Source organism: Strongylocentrotus purpuratus, unplaced genomic scaffold (assembly GCF_000002235.5).
Source record: "Strongylocentrotus purpuratus isolate Spur 01 unplaced genomic scaffold, Spur_5.0 spur5_scaffold_6, whole genome shotgun sequence".
Lineage (NCBI taxonomy): Eukaryota > Metazoa > Echinodermata > Echinoidea > Camarodonta > Strongylocentrotidae > Strongylocentrotus > Strongylocentrotus purpuratus.
Window position 1 is genome coordinate 24,670,274 of NW_022145612.1, and position 21,761 is coordinate 24,692,034.

At 37.2% G+C, this 21,761-nt stretch overlaps 2 protein-coding genes across 4 annotated transcripts in view; both read right to left on the bottom strand.

The window, feature by feature from the left end:
- Nucleotides 1-3,111: 3,111 nt before the first annotated feature.
- LOC105441061 (tenascin-X-like) lies at nucleotides 3,112-13,408 on the bottom strand. 3 transcript variants are annotated; one of them, XM_030972816.1, is made up of 13 exons: nucleotides 13,196-13,408; nucleotides 12,696-13,147; nucleotides 11,999-12,163; nucleotides 11,136-11,300; nucleotides 10,164-10,259; nucleotides 9,421-9,513; nucleotides 8,868-8,963; nucleotides 8,141-8,236; nucleotides 7,556-7,651; nucleotides 6,904-6,999; nucleotides 6,340-6,442; nucleotides 5,255-5,377; nucleotides 3,112-4,369 (listed from the first exon to the last, which is right to left on the bottom strand). In XM_030972816.1, exons 1-13 carry the CDS (start codon nucleotides 13,405-13,407, stop codon nucleotides 4,303-4,305), a joined length of 1,860 nt encoding a protein of 619 aa, XP_030828676.1. In that variant the 5' UTR covers nucleotide 13,408; the 3' UTR covers nucleotides 3,112-4,302. The 3 variants fall into 3 exon arrangements, with proteins under 3 accessions (XP_030828676.1, XP_030828675.1, XP_030828677.1); XM_030972815.1 differs by having other exon boundaries at nucleotides 12,696-13,408; XM_030972817.1 differs by lacking the exon at nucleotides 9,421-9,513 and having other exon boundaries at nucleotides 12,696-13,408.
- Nucleotides 13,409-13,794: 386 nt separating this feature from the next.
- LOC115929858 (collagen alpha-1(V) chain-like) overlaps nucleotides 13,795-21,761 on the bottom strand; it is a 51,379-nt gene continuing 43,412 nt past the window's right edge. Inside the window, exons 2-5 of the mRNA XM_030999934.1 lie at nucleotides 20,895-21,044; nucleotides 16,062-16,582; nucleotides 14,910-14,984; nucleotides 13,795-14,067 (exon numbers count right to left, since the gene is read on the bottom strand). Coding sequence (XP_030855794.1) covers nucleotides 13,795-14,067; nucleotides 14,910-14,984; nucleotides 16,062-16,582; nucleotides 20,895-21,044 — 1,019 coding nt within the window. The remainder of the gene's footprint in view (nucleotides 14,068-14,909; nucleotides 14,985-16,061; nucleotides 16,583-20,894; nucleotides 21,045-21,761) is intronic.

The following is a 21,761-nucleotide window of genomic DNA, read 5'->3' on the forward strand; positions in this document are numbered from 1 at the left end:
CCGCAAATAGATATGATCTTTTGTAGGTACAAGGGCTAAAGTACATGCTTCTGAAATGCAACTACCGCCATGCAATCTGAATAGTACTAATTATATACCAGGATTGTTTGTTTTCATTAATGTTTGGCATTGAGTAAGTGTAGTCGTCCTCTCTTTAACCCATGTTAAAACACAGTGAGTACTAGGAAAGGATTTTTTAAAGACAAGAATAATGAAGCAAAATGTAAAGTTTTAGAGCAAAAAATGTTGGGACGGAGCACGATTAATCTGAGAAGTGGCAACGTGTGCATTTCAGAAACATTCAATTTATTAGTAAGATATTTTGAATGATCGGATGTGTGATTTAAAGATTTAATAAAAATCTCGATGACAAACGATCTGATTTTCCAACGAGATTCAACTCCCAAATATGATGGACTTAGGTTATCAGGGAATTTCTCGATCAGACGTATCGTCAATCGTCATTATTAGTATTTCATATGTATACGCTGTTTAAACTGAAAATCGACATTTGGGCCAAAGACGACACCCCGACTAATATGGGTTCATGTCCATATTAGGTGTGGTATAGTGGTGGTGGTGGTGTTGTGTTTGATGGTGTTGGTGTTGTTGGTGTTGTTTTGGTGTTGGTGGTGGCTGTGGTGGTGGTGCTGTATGTGTTGGTGGCTGTGGTGGTGGTGGTGTTGGTGGTTGTGGTGGTGGTGTTGGTGGTTGTGGTGGTGTTGGTGGTTGTGGTGGTGGTGGTGTTGGTGGTTTTGTTGGTGGTGGTGGTGGTGAAAGTGGTGCTGCTGTATGTGTTGCTGGTTGTGGGGGTTTTGGTGGTAGTGGAGGAGGTGATGGTGGGGTGCTGTTGGTGATAGTGGGGTTGGTGGTGGTGGTGGCGGTTGTATGGTGGTGGCAGCGGTTGGATGGTGGTGGTAGTGCGTGTATGGTGGTGCGTGTATGGTGGTGGTGTTAGAATTGAGAGAAGACTCAATAGGAGGGGCTACAAGGTCATCAAGTGTAATGTAACAATATATACTTTCATTCTCAACATGTGTTTGACTTCATTGTGAAACAAAAATGAAGTTGCATAGTACAATTATTATTATTCTAAAGGACATACTTTGTATCGAAAAGAAGCATTGATATCAATAATGCTTTGATAACAAGACGTGTGCCTAGAAAGATTTTTTTTTCAAAAACAAGTATTTTGCATATATTATCTATAGGGCTATGATGTAATGTCGCAATGTACACTATCATAATCATATTTTTTTCGTTACATGGTACACAGCGATACATGTAAGGGGCGGGATGTGTTTAATCAGTAAGTTGATTTACTTAAGCATTGATCTTTCCTCCCAGTGACCCGAAATGATGATTTTGTTGACATTAACAGGTTAATATCGTACAGTCTGCGCATTGCAGTCAACTAATCAAAGTGACGGACCTTATTATAGTTCCGCAAGATGACTCACAGTGAGGTATGATAATGAATGTATGCCATTGCTTATCCAAATATTTTTCACATTTATTACTATAGATTTTTATTTTTAAGAGATGATAATATGAGAATAATAATAATCATATTCGGAAGGGCAGTCTCGTAAAAAAATGGAGAGAGAGAGAGAGAGAGAGAGAGAGGGGGGGGGGGAGAGAAGAATAGTGTAAACGATATTGTGTATAGTGTTATAAGGTTTATAGGTTTTACACTTAAATTCGACAAATAAATTACATGAACCAAATAAGTCAGCACATATTCACACAAAATATGTTTTATTTCATTTCATCAAAAAGAAAGTGTACAAAAAGAACTATCATTACACAGAATAAATTTACAACATTCAAAATGACACGTGAAAAGTTGTCATGACAAATCTATATCGCCTGATGAGGACGAGTTTCATCTTCAAACACCACATTTAGGAAAAACAGAGTTGAATAATTTGACTTACAGCATAGATTTTAGTAAATCGTCCTGGTACCAATACTGAACGTCTATTTAAGAGTTGATAAATTAGTGGAAGTGGTAGTAATAATAGTAGTAGTGTGTAGCAGCAATCATAGTAATACTGATGTTATAACACAGAAAGAAAATATTAATCTTATAATGTTTCCCCTATGATAACGGGATAGTTTGTATATTGAGAAGAGTAAAATAACAAAGTAGAAGAAGGTGTGAACAAAACCTCATAATAAATATTCATTTCTAAGATGCATAAACAAAAATGGCACATAAGTAAATAATTATGCTAGGAGCAAGACATGTTTAGAATCTAAAAATATACAATGTATCATTTAATATGCTTTACTCCCAGGGATGCAGGTGGTATTCATTTTAATATAGTTGATATCATATGGTGTACTTTATTCAACTAATAACATACATTTATTGTATTTTTGAAGTAAACAGGTAAAAATATATCAACATCTTTGCACAATGTTCATACAAATTTGAACGGTTGACAAAAAACAACAACTTTAACATTTGTTAAACTTAGATAGTCCGCTGCATAATCTACACTATTCTTATTTCAGCGAATCGAAGCATTTTCTTTCTAATTTCTGACTTCTAACTAGTATTATGATGTAATATTCGATGAAAATAGGTAATAACTACGGCGAATCAGCTAAAATACATACATGTATGATTATGAAAAATTAATAAGTTTGAAGAAAAAAATTATATTTTAATCAAATAAATTTAAGTATAAATATCTACATTACAACTGCATAATAAAGGGCCACCTGCTCTTCATCATAAACATGAATATAACAAATATGTTCAGCTTCAGCCTAAATGTGAATCATTGACTGAATTAGAGTGACGTCAGCCTGATTTTATCATTAATGTCTCCAATAGCATTGCATAATTCGTCTCGACTGCAGCTCACGAGACTGACAGCTCACGAGACTGACAGCTCACGAGACTGACAGGTCACGAGACTGACAGCTCACGAGACTGCACAGCCCACAGGACTATCTCACAGATATGGCCTGAAAAGTTATCTGAGGGTTCCCTAGACCAAGACACAAGGAACCGACATGTCGAGATGGTCGGTATCGGTCTCATGGGCACCCGGTCTAGTGGGCTGATGATCTACCTTGATGTTCCGATTATTCTCTCTATTTTTTTTTCGGTCACAGCAAAGCTTGTCTTGTGGTTCAGAGCAAGGATCATGACTAGCAATGCAAAACGTAACTTGCATAGGTTATCAGATAATAAGGCACAACATTGTCACTGAAAGAAAACTGATTGTTTACATACGTGTAAGTATCTGTAAATGGAAAAAAAATGTTCAGAGAGTACAAAATCAAACGTTATGAGGATTGGGAAGATAACTGATTTTGATATTAATGAATGAGCGACCTCGGATCAATTTTGAAGCGCTGTAACTCTTATTCCACACTGGCTATTTCAGAGCAAACGAGAAAATAAACGAGATTTAAACATATGCCGATCACGATCACAAATGTCATTAATAATGTATGGATATCGATTTACAAACTGATACACATTCATTCTTAGCATTGCATTTTGAAAATCATGTAAGGCCTCTTTAAATGCAGCAGCACAAAGTTAATAAAAATGATTTTTAAATACACACGAACACGGATGGTACATAATCAAGATCCCATAAGTAGAGATGGTGATGTTAAAATTTGCATAGTTCATAGTCGAAATGCATCAACCAAAATAACTTAAATAAGTTCTATTCTTAAGAATCTAAGGCTGGAGATTGTTCAAGATTGCATGGATTTGCGACCAATCGCAGATAACTCAAAATATGGAAGACTGCCCAGGACTTCGGCATTATACCTGGTACTTGACGAATCATTTCTCACCCGAAACGGCTCTGGAAAATTGATTTTCACTAGCTTAAGGATATAAACTTGCAGAAGAAGCAATGTTTAGTGCCATATTTTGCTAATATCGATCGTCGAAGGCAGCATAATGGCAACATGATATGGAAGATATGTATTATTTCAGTTTTATCAATACAGGTGTCTGAACAAACATGATAGTAATTTAATAATAGCATTTTTGGTTACTAATTCCCAAGTCTTTTATCACGAACGAGTTATGTTTTGCATAGAATACCCCCTTTTCTCCACAGTACACACAACGGCCTAATATTCACATATTCACAAAAATGCAATATAAATATAAAAACGAGCACCATTTTCAGATAAAGTCAGTTTGTAAAATAGAAATCATCAATTCCATTATTAAGAGGCACATCATTGTTTCCACGTTGAGTAAGAACTGTGATCGGCATGAGCGCAGAAGACGGACTTTTAAAAAACTTCCGATCTTGATCAACCGTAAGGGGCGCATTTATAACCGGTCCTTCGATTTTGGCGGTAACCAACTTGATAAATGATCCTGTATGAAGAGAGAGGGAGAGAGAGAGAAATTGATTATTTCCTTAACATATATCATTGATCGTAGATATGCATATTATATATATATATATATATATATATATATATATATATATATTTGATAAATAAACTTTAACTTTTCTTGAATGGACTTTAGCAAGCAAAATTGTACACAAGTCATGTTGAACCGAATTTGAGTTGTGATCTGCAATAAATATTTGTTCTATCCTTTACGCTAACCAGATGTGGTGCAATCATTCAGAATTGGAGAAACTAATAAAGACAATAGGGAAAACATATTACTTACAAACGATACTTTGGGGTGACACTGACTTGCTTTATTATTACTTCTACCGCTACTATAGGCTTTCCATGGTGCCAAAAAGTATTAATATTATTTTTTTCATATTATCATTTTCTACAAATTTACTTGTATATAGAGTACCGAAGCTGTGACGTCATAAAAATCTATTTTTAGAATTTCTTAATTTTTTTTCTTCATTTTCCGAAAGAACATCAAAAACAATGTCCAAAAGTCGAAAAACCAATTGAATATGTTAAATATTGGCTGAGATATGACCATCTGAATAAAGATACTCCCCATAGGAACTCAGTGTTATATGCTCTGGCTCCTAATGGTTAGGAGCCAGAGCATATAACACTGAGTTCCCATAGGACATATATTCATTCGGATGGTCATAACTCAGCCAATATTTAACATATTCAATTGGTTTTCTACATTTGGACATTATTTTTGGTGTTCTTTCGGAATATGAAGAAAAAATTGAGAAATTCTAAAAATAGATTTTTGATGACGTCACACTTCACCACTCTATATCCTTAACCCATTTTAATTTAAAGGCTATTTTGAATATTATGATTTTACCTTGTTGATTCGCATGTTTTTAAACCATATTGTCCGCATCGCACTCTGTACTTCTGTATAGCTGGCTTGATGTATGTGAAAGTGTACGTCTCTATAAACGACTGCAAGGGACACCACTGTCTCCTGTTATATAACATAAGAATAAACACATTTCTATTAAAGCCCATCTGTACAAGTTTGGCCAGGAGGGATTAGACCACCCTGCGTGGTCACTGACAGGTGGTTATCTTATCAAATCAGCTCTCAAATAACATAGGAAAAAGGGGATCATGGGGGACCAACAGTACTGCTTTTAGGCATTGTTGGCTATTTTGAGGGCGCAAGTAGATATAAGTAGTGCAGTCCCACTTTTAAGGGAAATCCAACCCTAATAGCAAACAGCTCTAAAGCAATGGAGAAAAATCAGAAAAGTAGACTGGTGAAGTTTGAACGAAAACTGACAAAAAAAATAAGAAATTTATACATTATTAAAGTTGTAATCACTTTTGCCAATTTGAGATTTGCATGGATGAAGTGTTTTCATATTTCAAACATTTGTATATTTCTTATTATAGGTCCGATTCATTTCAAACTTTCATCGTTCTGTTTCTCAGATTTTTCTTTCACTCAAATGAACTCATTACGAGGGTTGGAATATCCTTTAATTCCATGTTCAATGTTTTATCTTCCTTCTCGCTAGTATAACTTGGCAGAAACTAGCTTGAGTATGGCGTAGGTTAATGTGGACTGCTCCACTACCAGTAAATAAAAGAAATACCCTTTAATATTCCTCCGTGTAGCCTTATCTTATCTTTATGAAAATGACATTGCATTCAGACATGATTCATAATTTATTTACAGTGGAACAGTATCGCATAGACCCACTAAAAGTCGTATTACCATCCACCTCTAAGGTATGCTGCAAATGATACACCTTTGATAATGATATACGGATGAATACGGAAAAATCCGCATTTCAACCAGGGTATAGTAACACATTAGTTTTTAGAGTGTAACACTTTTACAGTACTATTTTGATAGAACCCTTACGATGGAAATACAAATACTCGAATAAGAGAGCTTTAATGACGTTACTCGTTGCCTACCTCCTCGTCGTTGATGATGATGACACCACGTGACGTCCAAATGATGAACACAAGTTTTGGCCAATACATTGTGAATAGCCTGGGCAGCCTCCTGGGCATTTACCTGGAAAAAGAAATAGAGTAAAAAGACAGTTCAAATTAGTTAATTTATTCAATTCAGAAAGACACTTTTATAAAGATAGTGTTTTCCATCGTTATTTATTTGCAACTGAAAAAAAAACAACGAATTAAATTCGATATAGACAGAACCTGATATATATAAACGTGCTATAATAGCCTACGAGATCGACAGCCCAGGCCCATGAGACCAACAACGCCAGTCGCATGGACCTTCTGAAAGAATTATTAGAGGGTTCACCAGATTGACGGCCTACGAGACTGACATTTTGGTCTCGCGAGACTTCTGACAATTTTTTTCGAGGGTTTACTAGACCACATTGTAGGTGGATTTCCCGATATACCGTTATAGAGATAAATTTTGGAATACAATATTTATGTAATATAAAAATGAACAAAACAGGGATAAATTGAAAAAGAAGGGTTGGGTGAAGATGTAATATTTACTTTGTCGACACAAAGCACCAGTGTATCCTCTCGGACAGGTACAGGTATCTGGACCAGAACATCTCCCGCCATTTAAACACGAGTGTCTGCAGTACGCTGGAAGATTAAGCAAACATTATTATAAAGTTAAAAAATAAAATAAAATAATATTCCTCAAAGAAACCCTGTACAACCTTCATACATACACGCACGTCGTGAGTAGCCAATTAATGACGTGGACATTTATTAACAGATATAATATTATTCGCTATGTTCATAATGATATGGGTATAATTTTATAACAGACATCATAAATACAAGTTGCCATGAATTATGAATCCTTGGAAAAAGAATTAATTAGTTTAAATATTGATTATGATCTGTCATGTTGGCAATTTGATGACACCAGATATTGTAGTATTTTATGTTTATAGACAGGTATAATGTTTTAAAACCTGAACCAATTGATAGCCAAAAACCAGCTTTCTAAGAAAAGCAGATAATAGGCAAAAATGGAGGGCCGTGACTATTGATGTCATTAAACAGACCTTGCACATGATGATAATGATAATAAAGTTTAATAAATCATAGCACTGCCACAAATCTAGTACAGGTAGTCTAAAATACATAACTTTAAAAAGAACTAATGGATTTAATAATGATATCTACTTACCTATTTGACATCCCATACCCCTGTAGCCTGCTGGGCATCGACAGAACCCTGCTCGTATACAAACACCGCCATTCTCACACGGAGGACTACATTGAGCTGTGAAAGTGAACCAAAAATATTTAAGTCCTACATGATACAGAGAAACGCATTATATCATATATCCTTAATATATTCAAAGTCCATTCATCAAATTGTTTTCTTTGTTCATATTTTTACTACCTTTGTTGTTATATCAACTGAGTCCACTTTGCTCATCGTTACACTTTATCTTTTCTCATTCCTGATATTGTCTATTTGTGTGTTTTTGGTCTTTCTCTTTTCTTGATAAATCTTTTATATTTTTGAAAGAATTGTTTGTTTCGATTGGTAGAAGCCCTCTGTTTTATATTAGATGCATGCTTATCGAGGTGTTCTTTTGATTTACCCTCAATATTCATAACCGTGTTGGATGTATAGAACAAATGAGACGTAAGACCAAAGGAACAACTAACTAAAAAATAAAACGTCTAATCTGTCCTAGACCCACAAACTTAGACTTAAGTCCTATTTACAAAACTGTAGAAATCCCCAGGGTAAGAGACTTACGTTTACTACAGTCTGGTCCAGAGTATCCGGTGGGACAGTGACATCGGTCGGGTGCCACACAAATGCCGCCATTCGAACAACCAGACCGACAAATCGCTGTATAGATGAACATACAGGAAAAAGAAAGGTACATAATGATAATAATATGTTTTAAGAAGAATTTTTCATGGCCCCTACGTATTTCATGTTAAATCAAGGAGAATTCTTTTCTCCTCGATTTAGTCTTCATCATTTGGCTTTATATTTTGTATATTAACATCGCTGCAAGATAAAGCATGCTCCGTACGCTTGTGAGAAACCTAAATGCATCGGCCAATTCATGTAATATTTCAGTGATTGTAAAAGGAAAAAAGTCCTGAAAATGTTAACGTGATAAAATAGGTATCAATTAATGTTCTCATTAAACATGGCAATATAGTGTCCCCAAAATCGCAATGATTTATGCGATGGTATATGAGGAAGCAAAGTAGAAGGATTGGGGATACTGTGAACAGGGACGTGGGAGGACACCTCCCTGCCCTTACCACTTTTTGTATTTTTTAAGTGTGTGAAAAATGGATTTGACCCGATTTATGTTCTTTGAGAATGTGACGTATTAAATCTTGCATTTAAAAGTAGTCAACAAAGGCACAAATTCGACCAGTCTATCCTTCATTCTTGAGTTACGAAAAACACAAAAAAACATTAAAAATTTGAATAATTCAGTTGTCAACTATAACTAGCTTACGTTTACTGCAAGAAGGACCAGTATATCCCTTAGGGCAGACACACCTTCCAGGGTGGATGCATCGTCCATTGTTTTGACATGGAGGGTTGCAAAGAGCTGAGAAGAAAACAAAACATAGCAAAATAGAATAAAATAACCATGATAAAGTATATAATAGTCATCGAAACAACGAGGGCAAGAAATTGAAATGGAAATGTATTGTATTTCTATATCGCCATTGCAGTATTTTGCATTATTTAAAAATATATATAGCATTAACTGAATATAGCGCCACAAAAGTTTCATTCTTCTTTGTATTAATAGTGAGACTTGACAAATTGTTTTATCAAGCCTGCCGATTGACAGGTTTGAAACACTTCTTTTCATACTATTTTCAAGATGTTAAAGTACGGAAATAATTTTTTCTTCAATGACTATTTACCAAATCAATTCTTCATAACGTCAATGAATAACGGATCTAATGTGTGACTGGGTGGTATTCATGTTGTAACCTTCAATGAGTACATAAACTGAAAAGAACAGAAAACAGGCACATGTTTTACTTTCAACTTACGCTCACAAAACGGTGGTAAATGACCGTATGGGCAGAGACACTTGTTCTTTCCCACACACCTCCCACCGTTCTTACATGAATGCTGACAAAGCTCTGATGATAAAAATAAAATAACATGCAGCAAACTTGTGGTGAAATGGATGGAAAATGAAGAAAAAAAAAATATAAAAAAAATAAAAATTAGTAAAATTAACTGAAAATGTAATATTATAAAGAGGAACATGAAAATGAATTACAAACAATTACAAGCAAATGATAGATAACTCCTGTTGCCTATCAAATGACTGGCATTAATAATATCTTTCTTCTTGATGTCAGAGTACAATTTAGAAGGGGATATGGGAAAGAAATGCAAATATTTCAAAGTTAAGTAGCATCAGAACGAGAGAGAGAGAGACGGGGGAGATGGGGGAGATTGGAAAAGAGGCGGTAAAGAGAGAGGAAGTGAGGGAGGGAGAGAGAAGAGAGAGAGAGAGAGAGAGAGAGAAAGAAAGAGAGAGGGAGATGAGAGAAATTAGACGAGATAGAGAAGTGTTTTAGAAAGAGAGGTGACAGAGATAAAAAATAATTTGTAGCTGTTTGTAGAGCGCTAGTATACCTGGTGGATACCGGCGCTATATAAATAGTAATTATTATTAGTATTATTATCATATAGCAAGATTTTATTAGCATAAATTATGGAAATTAAAAATAGTGAGATAGAAAAATAAAAAATGACAAAGAAAAGGAAGATCATATCTCACCTGTCTCACACACTCGTCCCTCATATCCAGCAAGACATTGACACACACCTCCTGGCATACACGTTCCTCCATTCAGACATCCACCAATACAGTAATCTAGAATTTAATTTAGAAAAATGAATTAATCAATGATCAATTAAGCTAAATTTATTATCAATTAATGTATAATTGTTGAAGAATACCTCACTTAAAATATTCAGTTATTTAATATTTAATACACATCTACGACAGCACTAGCAAAATCTCATGATCCCACGTAACATTATTCTTCTCAGACTGCATTATAAACAATGTCGGTTTGTTCACTCGAATTTATCAACGTTATCCATGGTAGTGATCATGTAAACACATTCTTTTAGAGGTAAAGTCAGTTTAAGACTTAGGTAACTTCTAAAATTAATAACGAGAGAACTTCGTCACCATAACGAAATGTAAAGGAAAAATGAGGATACTGATGAGAAATTACAATTAAGGAAAAGCTGATGAGGGTAGTAGTAGTAGTAGTAGTAGTAGTAGCAGTTATTTTCCATATAAAAAATAACAACATGAAACATACAAAGTGAAAAGATATACATTATAATCAATACGGATGGATATCCCTGCTCAGTAATAACAACATGATGTCGCTGATTTTATATAGGGGTCCATATTTACTATACATGATGACTTTGACATAGCATGATGTAAGTTTTCTTTACTTCTGTACTATCTATTTTCATGTTTTCTATGTCTATAGGGACCCCTCTGTAAAACAGCATTGTTATGCTAACAACGCTGAGTAGGGCCATCCCTCCGTCTTCTTTTTATCTTTCAATGACCGAAAAAATACAATACAATACAATGATGACTCTACTGATAATAGTGACAATGATCATGTCGGTGACGATGTTGATGTTGAGGAACTTGATGGCGACAATGACGTTGACAATGACGGAACAAATATTGATGATAAACAAAATGTAGATGGCTTACTTGGACATTCAGAGAGTCCCTCACATCCCCTTCGCTCGATCATCAACTGGCCGACCTTAGTACAGTTCTCATGCGAATCGATGTCTCTGCAGATGGCCACTCGAGTCTCGAATCCTGAACCACAAGTCTGGGTGCAGGCACCCCAATCGCTCCACCTAAGTACACCTGTTATAGTCAATTCGAGAGAGAGGGAATGAATTCTAAATTCAGTATCCTAAATTTCTAAAAATGGCATATACATTATATTGCGGTCAGACGCGTACGCAGGATTTTTTCAAGGGGGGGGGGGGGGGGGTTAACATTTATAAATCGGTCCGAAAATTTCGCAACGACTCAGCCAGCCGCTGAATAAGCGAGGGGGGGGGGGGGGGGGGGGGGGGGGTAAGAGGACACTTTTTTTCTTTTTTGGGGGGGGTCTCGAAATTTGGAAATTTGACATTTTGCTCAATTGGGGGGGGGGGGAAGGTCACCTTTTTTAGGTCGGCCGTGGGCATAATTTTTTATTTATTTATTTTTTTTTTTTATTATAAAAAAAAAAAAAAAAAAAAAAATCAAAAGGGGGGGGGGGGGTTTTAGGTTTTTTTTTAGGGGGGTTTACAAACATAAAATTACCAAAGGGGGGGGGGTTTACCCCCAACAACCCCCCCCCCCTGCGTACGCGCCTAATTGCGGTTAAATTGGCGTGATGTATCAAAATAAAATACTTTGATATTTTCTCTCAAATGTCTTTTTGTCTAACTTTTCTTTCACTGCTTCTTATTCGTTTGTCTCTTTTTAAATGTTTCACAACAGCTTATAGTAGCCGATGCCTGTTCGATCCTCCTTCTCTAGGAGAACCATCTACGATTTAAATCGTTACAAACCTTTGCAATCATTGTTGAGTTGACATGATTTATGTTGCGCTGCAATACCGCGTCCAGTCCTGCAGTCGGGCAGCTTCGAATCCGGGCTGCATACTGTGTACCGGTACCGGGTCCCAGAACCACAGGTCCGACTACATGTGCTCCATGTCGACCAGTTCGCATTTTCTAGTCATGTAAAAAAAAATGTTTCAAGTGATCAGAAAAAAAAAACCATTTTGAACTCGATTACGGAAAGGGAAATACCCGGTCAACACGGTAAATATAGGATTAAACAATGAATTGTATGAACGGCTTTTATTTGGCGCTATGCCAATGCATCTGGACAGGGCACTTCCATAGGAAGCGAAAATATCATGTATTCATTCTGTAAAAAAAAATTGTTCAACAGCGTCGAGACATCACATTGTTAGCGTATATCTTATAAAAAAGGGTTATTATACGGTTGTACAGGTAAAATTTACCGAGAAAAGATAAACTTCCAAATTTACGCCTACATTACATTATTACCAAAATAAATTTATTGTCTTTACATTACCTAATACATTTTTGTGATATTTTTAAAAAGTAATTATTAGTTTATTCATCCATTTTCCTTGGTAGGGGACCTCATTCTTAAAACCGAGAAACACATTCGATGTTATGTACTTGGTTATAAGATATTGATTCAAAGTTACATACCATATATACATATACATACCATCAATTGGTCTACCATGGTAGATAGATGGACGCTGAGCAATAGCAGGAGCAACAGGTGAAAGGGCATCACCAGGGGGAGCAGGGATCAGACCGTCATTTAGTGGTCTTTCACTGTTATTATCAACGTCCGCATCACCAAGGATATCATTCATCTCCGACGTCGACTTCATAGAGACAGTCGATGTCGTCGACAATGGGGTGGTTGTTGGTATAGTTCTTGTTGTCGGCACTGAAGTGGTTGTGGTGGAAGCTGGTGTTGTTGTCGTCGCGGGAGTGGTTGTCATCGTTGTTGTAGCTTTGGTAGTTGAAGGAACAGTGGTGGGTTTCTTTGTCGTTGTCGTCATCTTGTGTGTTGTTGATTCCGTGATCGTCGTAGGTAAGACCTTGACCTGCGAGTACGCGCTTGGTCCTCGCCGCGATGTCGGCGTCGTGGGCGTTATCGTCCAGTACCTTGAGTCATCCGTATACTTCTTGGTAGCATCCGAACGTCCAGCTGAACTCCGACTGCTGTCATCATACACAGGTTCGGCTGTCGCATGATTGTTGTCAATGGACGATTCGCTCTCCACTCCAAACTCTACCGATTCCTCAGGATCCATGATGTCTTTGATTACATCACTGTTTGACTGGTTGGCTCCAAATGCTCCATTGTCCAACTTCACCGTCAATTTCGTCAACGCAGGAGTTGATGTTCTTGGTCTTTGAGTCATAATCTGAAGCATGAAAAGAAAAAGAACACGGCATATTCCAGTTTGCTTCATCTGCTTCTTCCTTCATAATTTCTTAGCTCTCATTGCTTTCTTCTAAGAAATATCTTTCTACATCTTCTCTCTCTCTCCCTCCCTCTCTCTCTCTCTTCAGTGGTCAAACTTGATCATCATTTTTGTTAAAGCTGGAGGTTTTTTCCCCTTCATTGAATCATATTTTGTACTGTGTGTTTATTATTGGCCCTAATGTTTTATTAGTCTATCACACCTGTCCAAATAAATTATTGATCTTGAAAACTTAATAAAATTGTATTTCTAAATCATGTTCGACACTGAATTGCAATAAAAATCGTGTTTCTCTGCAGATATAAGGATTCTATTAAAGTTACTTTACTTTTTAGTTATCCTTCGAGTGGTCGAAGGCATAGTCGGAGGCTTAGTCAAAGACCCACTCGCTTCGTGCAGTCCATTCTCAGTGATGTCGGGTTCCGAAAACGAAGGAAACACGGTGTCCATGGGCATTGACGTAGTCGTTTCCGTGTCCATGAAGAGGAATGGATCGAAGAGGTTGTCGTACACGAGATCGATGTCGAAGGATGTATCCATGCCGTTCACTGAGCTCGAGGGCGGCGCGGTCGATGCAATGTCTAGCAGGTCGGGAAACTGGGAGTGAATAGAGAATCCAGGTTAAACTCCACCTGCTGCACAATTTTGATGACTTAAAGGGAATATAGCTTGGAAAATACTGGTTAACGCCATCTACGTCATCTTTTGGACAACTGCACGTAAACGAATGGACTTGATTAATAGTAGTCAGCGACTTAATCTCTAAATGGTCAGCGTTCGCGAAACAGATCGAACTTCTCCTCACGCTCCGGTTTTGCGTATGATGCACGCACGTGATTACTGCGGCCGCGTCGTCCGTAGTCGTATACCTGATTGGCCCCTGACAGGCTACACTCCCTTGAACAATTCATGGTTAAGTAATATTCATTAGGGATAAATAAATGTGGATTCCCCATGATCATGCCTTGTGTTTCTAAATTTAATAGTACGTTTCCTGACGAGATGAAGTAAGCTCATACGACTAGAATAACACTACAGTTTTCATCTGGTGACTAACATCTGTTCTTATCATATCTTTCCAGGTTTTAGAAGGTGTTATAGATGGTCTTGCAAATTGAGGGTCTCGTTGACTGACTAGATAGTTTCTAAAAGCTCATAAGTGTGCATAAAAGTAGACCATTTGATTGTGCATTTAATGAGCAACTTAGCGGCAAAGAAAGAAAAGGAGACTCACATGGTATTGAATAACACAAGAATTAGGGGAGCGATATATTTATATAGAGAAAGAGAGAGAGAGAGAGAGAGAGAGAGAGAGAGAAAGAGAGAGAAAGAGAGGGGAAGAGAGGGAGCGGGGGGGGGGGGGGGAGGGGGGAGGGGGGAGGGGGAGGGGGGTCATGGAGCAGGGCAGAGAGAACGATAGAGTATGCGATCATACTTACACGTCTTTCTTGCGGCAGGCACTGAAACTCTGCGGTTGACGAGTCATTCGTCAAAACCAGTTGATCGATATCACCCTGAAAATTAAATTCAAATATTTAAATTGCAATATATCGACTTGTCAATTCAAGTTCAAGATAATATCAGATAAAGATAAGGACTCTTCTGTAATAGCATAATCATGAAATTAAATAATATTTTATTATCCACGATTTTCGTTTTACTAACTTTTCTTTGACGCCATTAAATTTCATTATGTTTTGAATTGTCATTAATATTCCACTGCTTATTTCTGGTTGTATATTATATTATTAATGTCGCTTTGAGAGAAATAGTTGTTTTTATACGCTCAAGGGAAGGTTAGAATTGTGATATTGCCCCGAGGTGTGCCGAGGGCAATAGCCCAATTGTAACCTTCCCGAGAGCATATAAAAACAACTATTTCTCGAATATTAAAGCAGTCATTAATACTTTTATATGCCGAAAAAAAAAAAAAATAAATAAATAAAAAAATAAAATAAAAAATAAAAAAAACTTTTGTCGGGATGGGATTCGATCTCTTGCGTACAGAAGGTGATGTAACTAAAATCACCGCCTTAAACCGCTCGGCCATCGCGCTCTGTTACCTTAGCGAGCAGTTTTCTTTAATATATACATTAAAATGGATTGAAAACGGCTTCGCGTGGTGGATGCTTCGCGGCTGCTCCATTAAACGGGCCCTTTTTTTACTTTTGCAATGCATATTGGCACGAACTTAGATCAAGATCTATCGGCAGATGTTGTTTTGGCTTAATGGAAGTTTATTTTCGTCTTCATGTCAACAATGCAAGATAAAAATTGTCGGTAAGATCGATCGAGATTCAATTGTATTGAAATTGCCGACCAATTCTTCGCACACGTACGGTATCCTCGATCGCTCAGACCATTTTTTAACATGTAAACCTATGGGGTAACCATGGAGACTGAACTATTTTCCCGGTAACCATGGTTACTGGGATTTTAGAACTGTTTTAACCATGGTTACTGGGAATTTTACAGAAATAGTTAAAGTTTATGAATGCAATTTCGACCAATCAGATGGCTGGATTTCTTAAGTGAGGTATATAATGCAGTATAGATCACCAATGACATATCGAGGAAAATGTGATATTTACCTCAAAATAAGCACTATTGACTGCTCGATATCCACCACCGATTGATGCCGTACCCGTAGCATCAATCGTTGCTCGATCGCTCCTCTCAATATTGAGTGTGAACACTTGCTTACAGTCTGCAATCAACGTTACTGTATGCTTGTTAACACTAAAAGCCATGTAATGCCAACTTCTATCCAAAACATAATCGGTGAAATTGAGTTCCTTGAGCGTCCCGTCCAGTTGACTATACACGACGGAAGGGGTCTTTGCGAGTTTGATGCCAAATTGAATGTTGCCACCAGCGTCGGTGAAAAGCAAGGCGTACGGATCTCCGCGGTTTTTGCGTAGCGTAACCTTGGGTTTGACGGTGAGGAGGACTGCGAACTGGTGCGGGAAACTCTTGCCGTAGATCTCGCTGGTCGGAACACGAAGCGTTCTGGCTTGATGCGTGATTCTGTAAGCTGTCCACCGGCTTGGAGCCCGTCGAACCCCGGGAGGAAAGTCATCAAGATGAAGGATCTTCTTCATGTCTTTCACATCTGAGAAGCGGGAAAGAAAAGAAAAAAATGGAAAGAAGATAGCGAAAAGTTTGTGAGAACAATGCAAATTCGATACTTTAAAAAGTCTAATATTGTGGATGACGTGTTCCATAAGTCGACAGAAGCAGCTAAAAGGTTAAGAGAACACCAAGTATTATTCCCTCCCTTTAACAATAGAATTTAAGTTTGAAAGTAGGCTTCAGTCCACCAAAGTCATTATTCTTAAAGGTACTATGTCCCTTTTGCAGCCAACCTCAAATTCTGTAGAACTTTGCAGGAATTATGAATATGTCATGTATGTCCTATCTGTGAAATTTAAACGTTAGCAGTGTCCTCGTATTCAAATTATGCAAGGAAACCCGTTTACTTGCTAGACTTCACTGTCAGACACTATTGAGTGACTGACTGGCCTTTTTTCTTCTTTGGTAATAACATACATGAAAAGAGTTGTAAAGGGTACATGAGCATTTTGTTTACATCAATAACCCACTTCTTGTGATGGCCAAGATTAAACTGATTGAATATTTGCGCAGCATAAAACGTATGACCATTCGGTACAATTGTCTGAAAATCAAGACTATTACTTTTGGGCTCTATAGCCCTAAAGTCGATTTGACAACTAATAGTGGTTATTTTTCCACTTGAAGACATTTTCAAGCCCCACCTTTTTAGGGACGTTCTAAATTAGTATTATCTTTCAAATGCAGTTGGAATTTAACTTTTTAATTTGTTTGGCCTGCAAATGGGACATAGTACCTTTAACGAGATAATTCTTAAAGTCATCCGGATCTTGCAAAAGTTTATGACGTCCATTTTTGGGTGTGTTAAGTGATTTTGGGTTTTTGTTAAGTTAATATAAACATATGAGGTTAAATGATGTTTCGAACTATCGTCGACAAAGCCCTCTGTCTAATCTAATTTTAGTTTGATACAGGAACATAATCATTTATATAAAGCAATTCATCGAATGAGTGCCAAACAGAAATAATTCAATCTATCAGCAACCGTAGCAGGAAAGATAGGCCTATCTATATCAGAAACTGTGATTTTCACATAGAACAAAAACAAAAAGCCATTCTGTTAAACCTTTTTTTATCAGCTGTTCAACTTTTTGAGCAACTTCCAAATTGTGGATAAGTATCTATAGGCCTACAATTTTAATGTTGCAGTTTATTGCGGAAGGGTCCATGGCTTTACAAAGCATTATGAGAAGTATTTTGATAACCAGCTCCCCAATCGGCGCACCTCTCCTCCCTACAAAGAGTTTTAGTCAAAGAAATATTTTCCCAGGGAATTTTATAAATAAGCATCATGTCTGAGTACTATTCAATCAATATTGATCGGACAAATTATTGTTCTCATACACGACGCAAACGTCATAATCATATACTTTGAATGAAACGTCATGTCATATATTGTTTACAATTTATTTTGTATTTAATGATATTTCATTTACGGATATCTTATTTTATACCGTTGCACAATCTTTCAATAATTCGGACAAAATTAATCGTAAAATATTTGTTTTGTTTTGAATATCATAATTATGTCTGGCAAATATAAAGTTCAAGCTCGAGTCAACTAAATTTCCCGCGTAAAAAGAAAGAGGAAGTGAGCTCCAGTCGAAATTGGTCATAATACCCGTACTTCCATCCTCTCCAAACCGACTTTGACTGTACTTTCGACATGTTCGAGTTAAATGGTTTTGTTGTTATTGGGCTCTTATGAGATGTTTATGAATTTAACAAGGTAACAGAAATTGACACCAACAAAACAAATTGAAACAGTTTTCTCAACCACTTATTTCCACCTGGTTTGTTCATCACGCGATAGAGGTGTATCAATTGATGTAAATGGGATCTAAAGTTCGCAGACTGGTTAATTGACCTACTGTATTGGGGTGTGGGAAAGATCTATTTTTCAACAACAAATGCTATGTTGTTATTTTATCACGAGGTAAGTGGAGAGGTGTGGGTTGACTTGACTGTTTTCATGTTTTTTTTAAGCGAGGGAAAGTAGACAAGAGTTAGATAATGTAGGGCCGACGTGAAAAAGGAGAAAGGGAAGGAAAGCAGGGAGAGAGGGACAGAGAGAGAGAGAGAGAGAAAGAAAGAGAGAGAGGGAGAAGGGAAGAAATAAGAGAAGAGAGAGAGAGAGAGGGAGAAAGGGGGATACAGAGAAATAAAGAGTGATAGAGAAGTGGAGGGAGAGATAAAGATAGGAAGAGTGAGAGAAAGAGACCGAGATATTGGAAAATGAAAGAAAAAGAGAGAGAACAAAATATATATATTAATGGAAAAGAGAGAAGAAAGGAACAGACGGACAGTGAAAAAAATTACATATTTAACATTTTTATTTCACCTTTTCTTCAAAAAGCTTCTTTGATGTATTTATCATAAATATACAAAATTTGTGATCATATTAAGTTTGACTAATAAGGTCAGCATGAACCAACTAACACTGATACCGCGTTGTTAAGTTGTTAAGTGCCAAGAAAAAATATAAACATGACTATTATTTCATATAATTTGTGGTTCATGAAGATTGTCAAAATAAACAGTTTGATGGGTGAATCACTTGTTGATGTTTTCAGCTTGGGGTAACCCCAGTCTCTCCGACATCTTTCTCATTGAACTCTCGTTCCAACAGTGTTTCGTACTTTGAGAGATCATTAGTACCTCTCCTTCCTCAAAACAAGGTCGCGGGGGTTCAGACTTTAGCCCAAAACTTGACACATTCAGTTCCACCCGACGAGAGGACTGTCAGTCAGTGAGAATCATCAAATTGACATCATTCGAGGTGAAAATGTTTATTCGAAGAGATACCCATGAGTAACGTTTATTTCATCTGTTCACGTGTGGTGTCTGGAAGAGGGAAGGTTCAACTTGGGGTTACGACGTTGTACAGAAGACTTTGGAACTTCTATCTCAAGGGCATAATGATTTCAGATTGATTCTTCTCAAATAAATGAGAGTATCACTGGTGGCAAAAAGTACTAGGTGATGGTGGTGGTGGAATTAATAGAGTTGTTTGTGGTGATGGTGGTAGTGGAGGTGATGGTGATGGTGATGTAGGTTGTGTTGGTGGCGGTGGTGGTGGTGATGATGGTGGTATAGGTGGTGGTGGTGGTTGGGTTGATGATAAGGGCAATTTCAATACCCTTATGTAGAAATCATTTTCGGATTACGTAACATTTCATTGTCATGATCTCAAATTTCAATAGGCGACGCTCAAAAATGTTCTCAGGTTGATTTCTTGAAAGTCTTTGCGATCAGATATAGGTCATGTTCCGGTCATGCTCCTATTCATGCATTACGCCACGCCATTCACCCCTATCGCTTTCTAGTACAGTCTGGCGTGATGTTTGGAGAATACATGCATGGAATTCATCGCTTCCGAGGGGAATGATACCACCGCTTAAGCGACAACGCTATCTTCTTACTGAGATGGGGGCAATGGATGCCTTGTGATGACGGTGAGGAGGTGGTTGATGATGGCCGGTGGTATCCAGATATCCAGCGGTAGCAGAGTGACGATCGGGGAGATGAGTAAGATCGCGATAGAGTTGACGTTGAATTTGACGGTGATGACAGGGATAATGCAATGACACCAGTCTCATTAAATTGGTAATTGAAGTTGTGCTATATGTCTTGCTAAGATCATAACCATGTTGGTGGTGGTGATGACAACACGACCAATATTTTAATGGAGAAGAAAGGGCAACACCCCCAAAATGATATTTTATAATTAAGGAGGAGAGGAAGATCGTAGGAACTAAGACGTCAAATGATGCAGCAGTATAAAATGAATGGATAATTGCTGCTATATTTACAGCCTTTGAAATAAACTGTCTAACCCCGAAATCACATTTTATCTAGAGCATTGTTTCTTATATCTTTTGAAGTGCATAAGAGCCGACAAGAATATCATTCCACATTTTCGTAATCAATACTCGAAACCAAAAAGATAAAGAGCATATATTGATTCCTTTTTGTTTGGGTGTAAGAAAACATAACCACCTAGCTCTATTTCTCTTACAAGAAACCATGATCTCGGAATGGTAAATCGATCACATCCGTTCCATATGATTACATTACACGTATCACTTCAGCTACGCAGATCACCATGGGAGACAAAAAAATAGGTTAGACGGGTAAGGCTTCGACGCGACACATAGTTGCCCTCCTTCGCGCCATTTCCTTCAAAACTAGGGTTTACAAACCTCGGAAATGATTTTGACATTTACAATTCCTATTCCCTTTAGTATATCTTTGTACAGACATCGAAGAGTAAGCGCATTGTTTGAACTCACCTGAACAGTCGAAGGTGTTGCATTGTCGTTTCTGTTTAGCATCTCCCTCGCATGCATTGGGGACATCGCGAACGCACACTCGACGTCGAGTCTGGTGTCCAGCTCCACATTCCTTGGTACACGATGACCACGACGCCCATGGTCGCCAACCTAGATGGGAGAATTGAAGAAAAAAATAGAACATACAAATCAAAAGGAAACGTCTAAAGCAAAAGAAAACAAGTTAAAAAATACAAAAACAGAATTCATTAGAAGGCAATGGCAGCGATGTTCAATGAAAACATGTCGAAGTCTCAAATAGAAAGTCTAATGATATGTCATCACAAAAGAAATTTACGGGTCACAAAGTTATATATGTACATATATTATGACAAAAACTATATACCCATAGGTCCGCATTCTTATAGGTTGGTTACACTCGACCCTGGTTTTAAAATCACGTTTAACAAAAGGAAAACTTAGTCCTTAGAATCACTTCCTTTGGTAAACCGATTTTGAAAAAAGCCTAACCCAGCGTCCGTTTAAATTTTTAGAATTCGGGCCATAAAGTTTTTTGAAAATATCAAAATTTGATCTAACCTGATACCAAGGATACATCTCAAATATTGTATTCTCATTGCCCTCCTTTATTAAACCACCCTCTCTTAATCACCTCAGTTTGCTTTCTTGTCCCATTAATGAATCATATTTCCAACAAAATGTATTTAATACTGGTGCCTGGAGCTCAAAATAATGGAAGCCACTTTTCCCTTTAAAATATATTCGTCAAGCCTACGGTGAGCTAGGTTCAAGCATTTCCTGCCGAGACACCACTTGGGTGTTTGAGAAAGATCATTGTCAATGAGTGTAAAGAGAAAGGAATATAAG

Coding starts and splice junctions, on each gene's coding strand:
- LOC105441061 (XM_030972815.1), bottom strand. CDS start 13,407: ATGACTCAAAGACCAAGAACATCAACTCCTGCGTTGACGAAATTGACG. Junction 9,514..10,163: donor GGGACGAGTGTGTGAGACAG/GTGAGATATGAT, acceptor TTTTATCATCAG/AGCTTTGTCAGCATTCATGT. Junction 6,443..6,903: donor TGGTGCTTTGTGTCGACAAA/GTAAATATTACA, acceptor TTCTTTTTCCAG/GTAAATGCCCAGGAGGCTGC.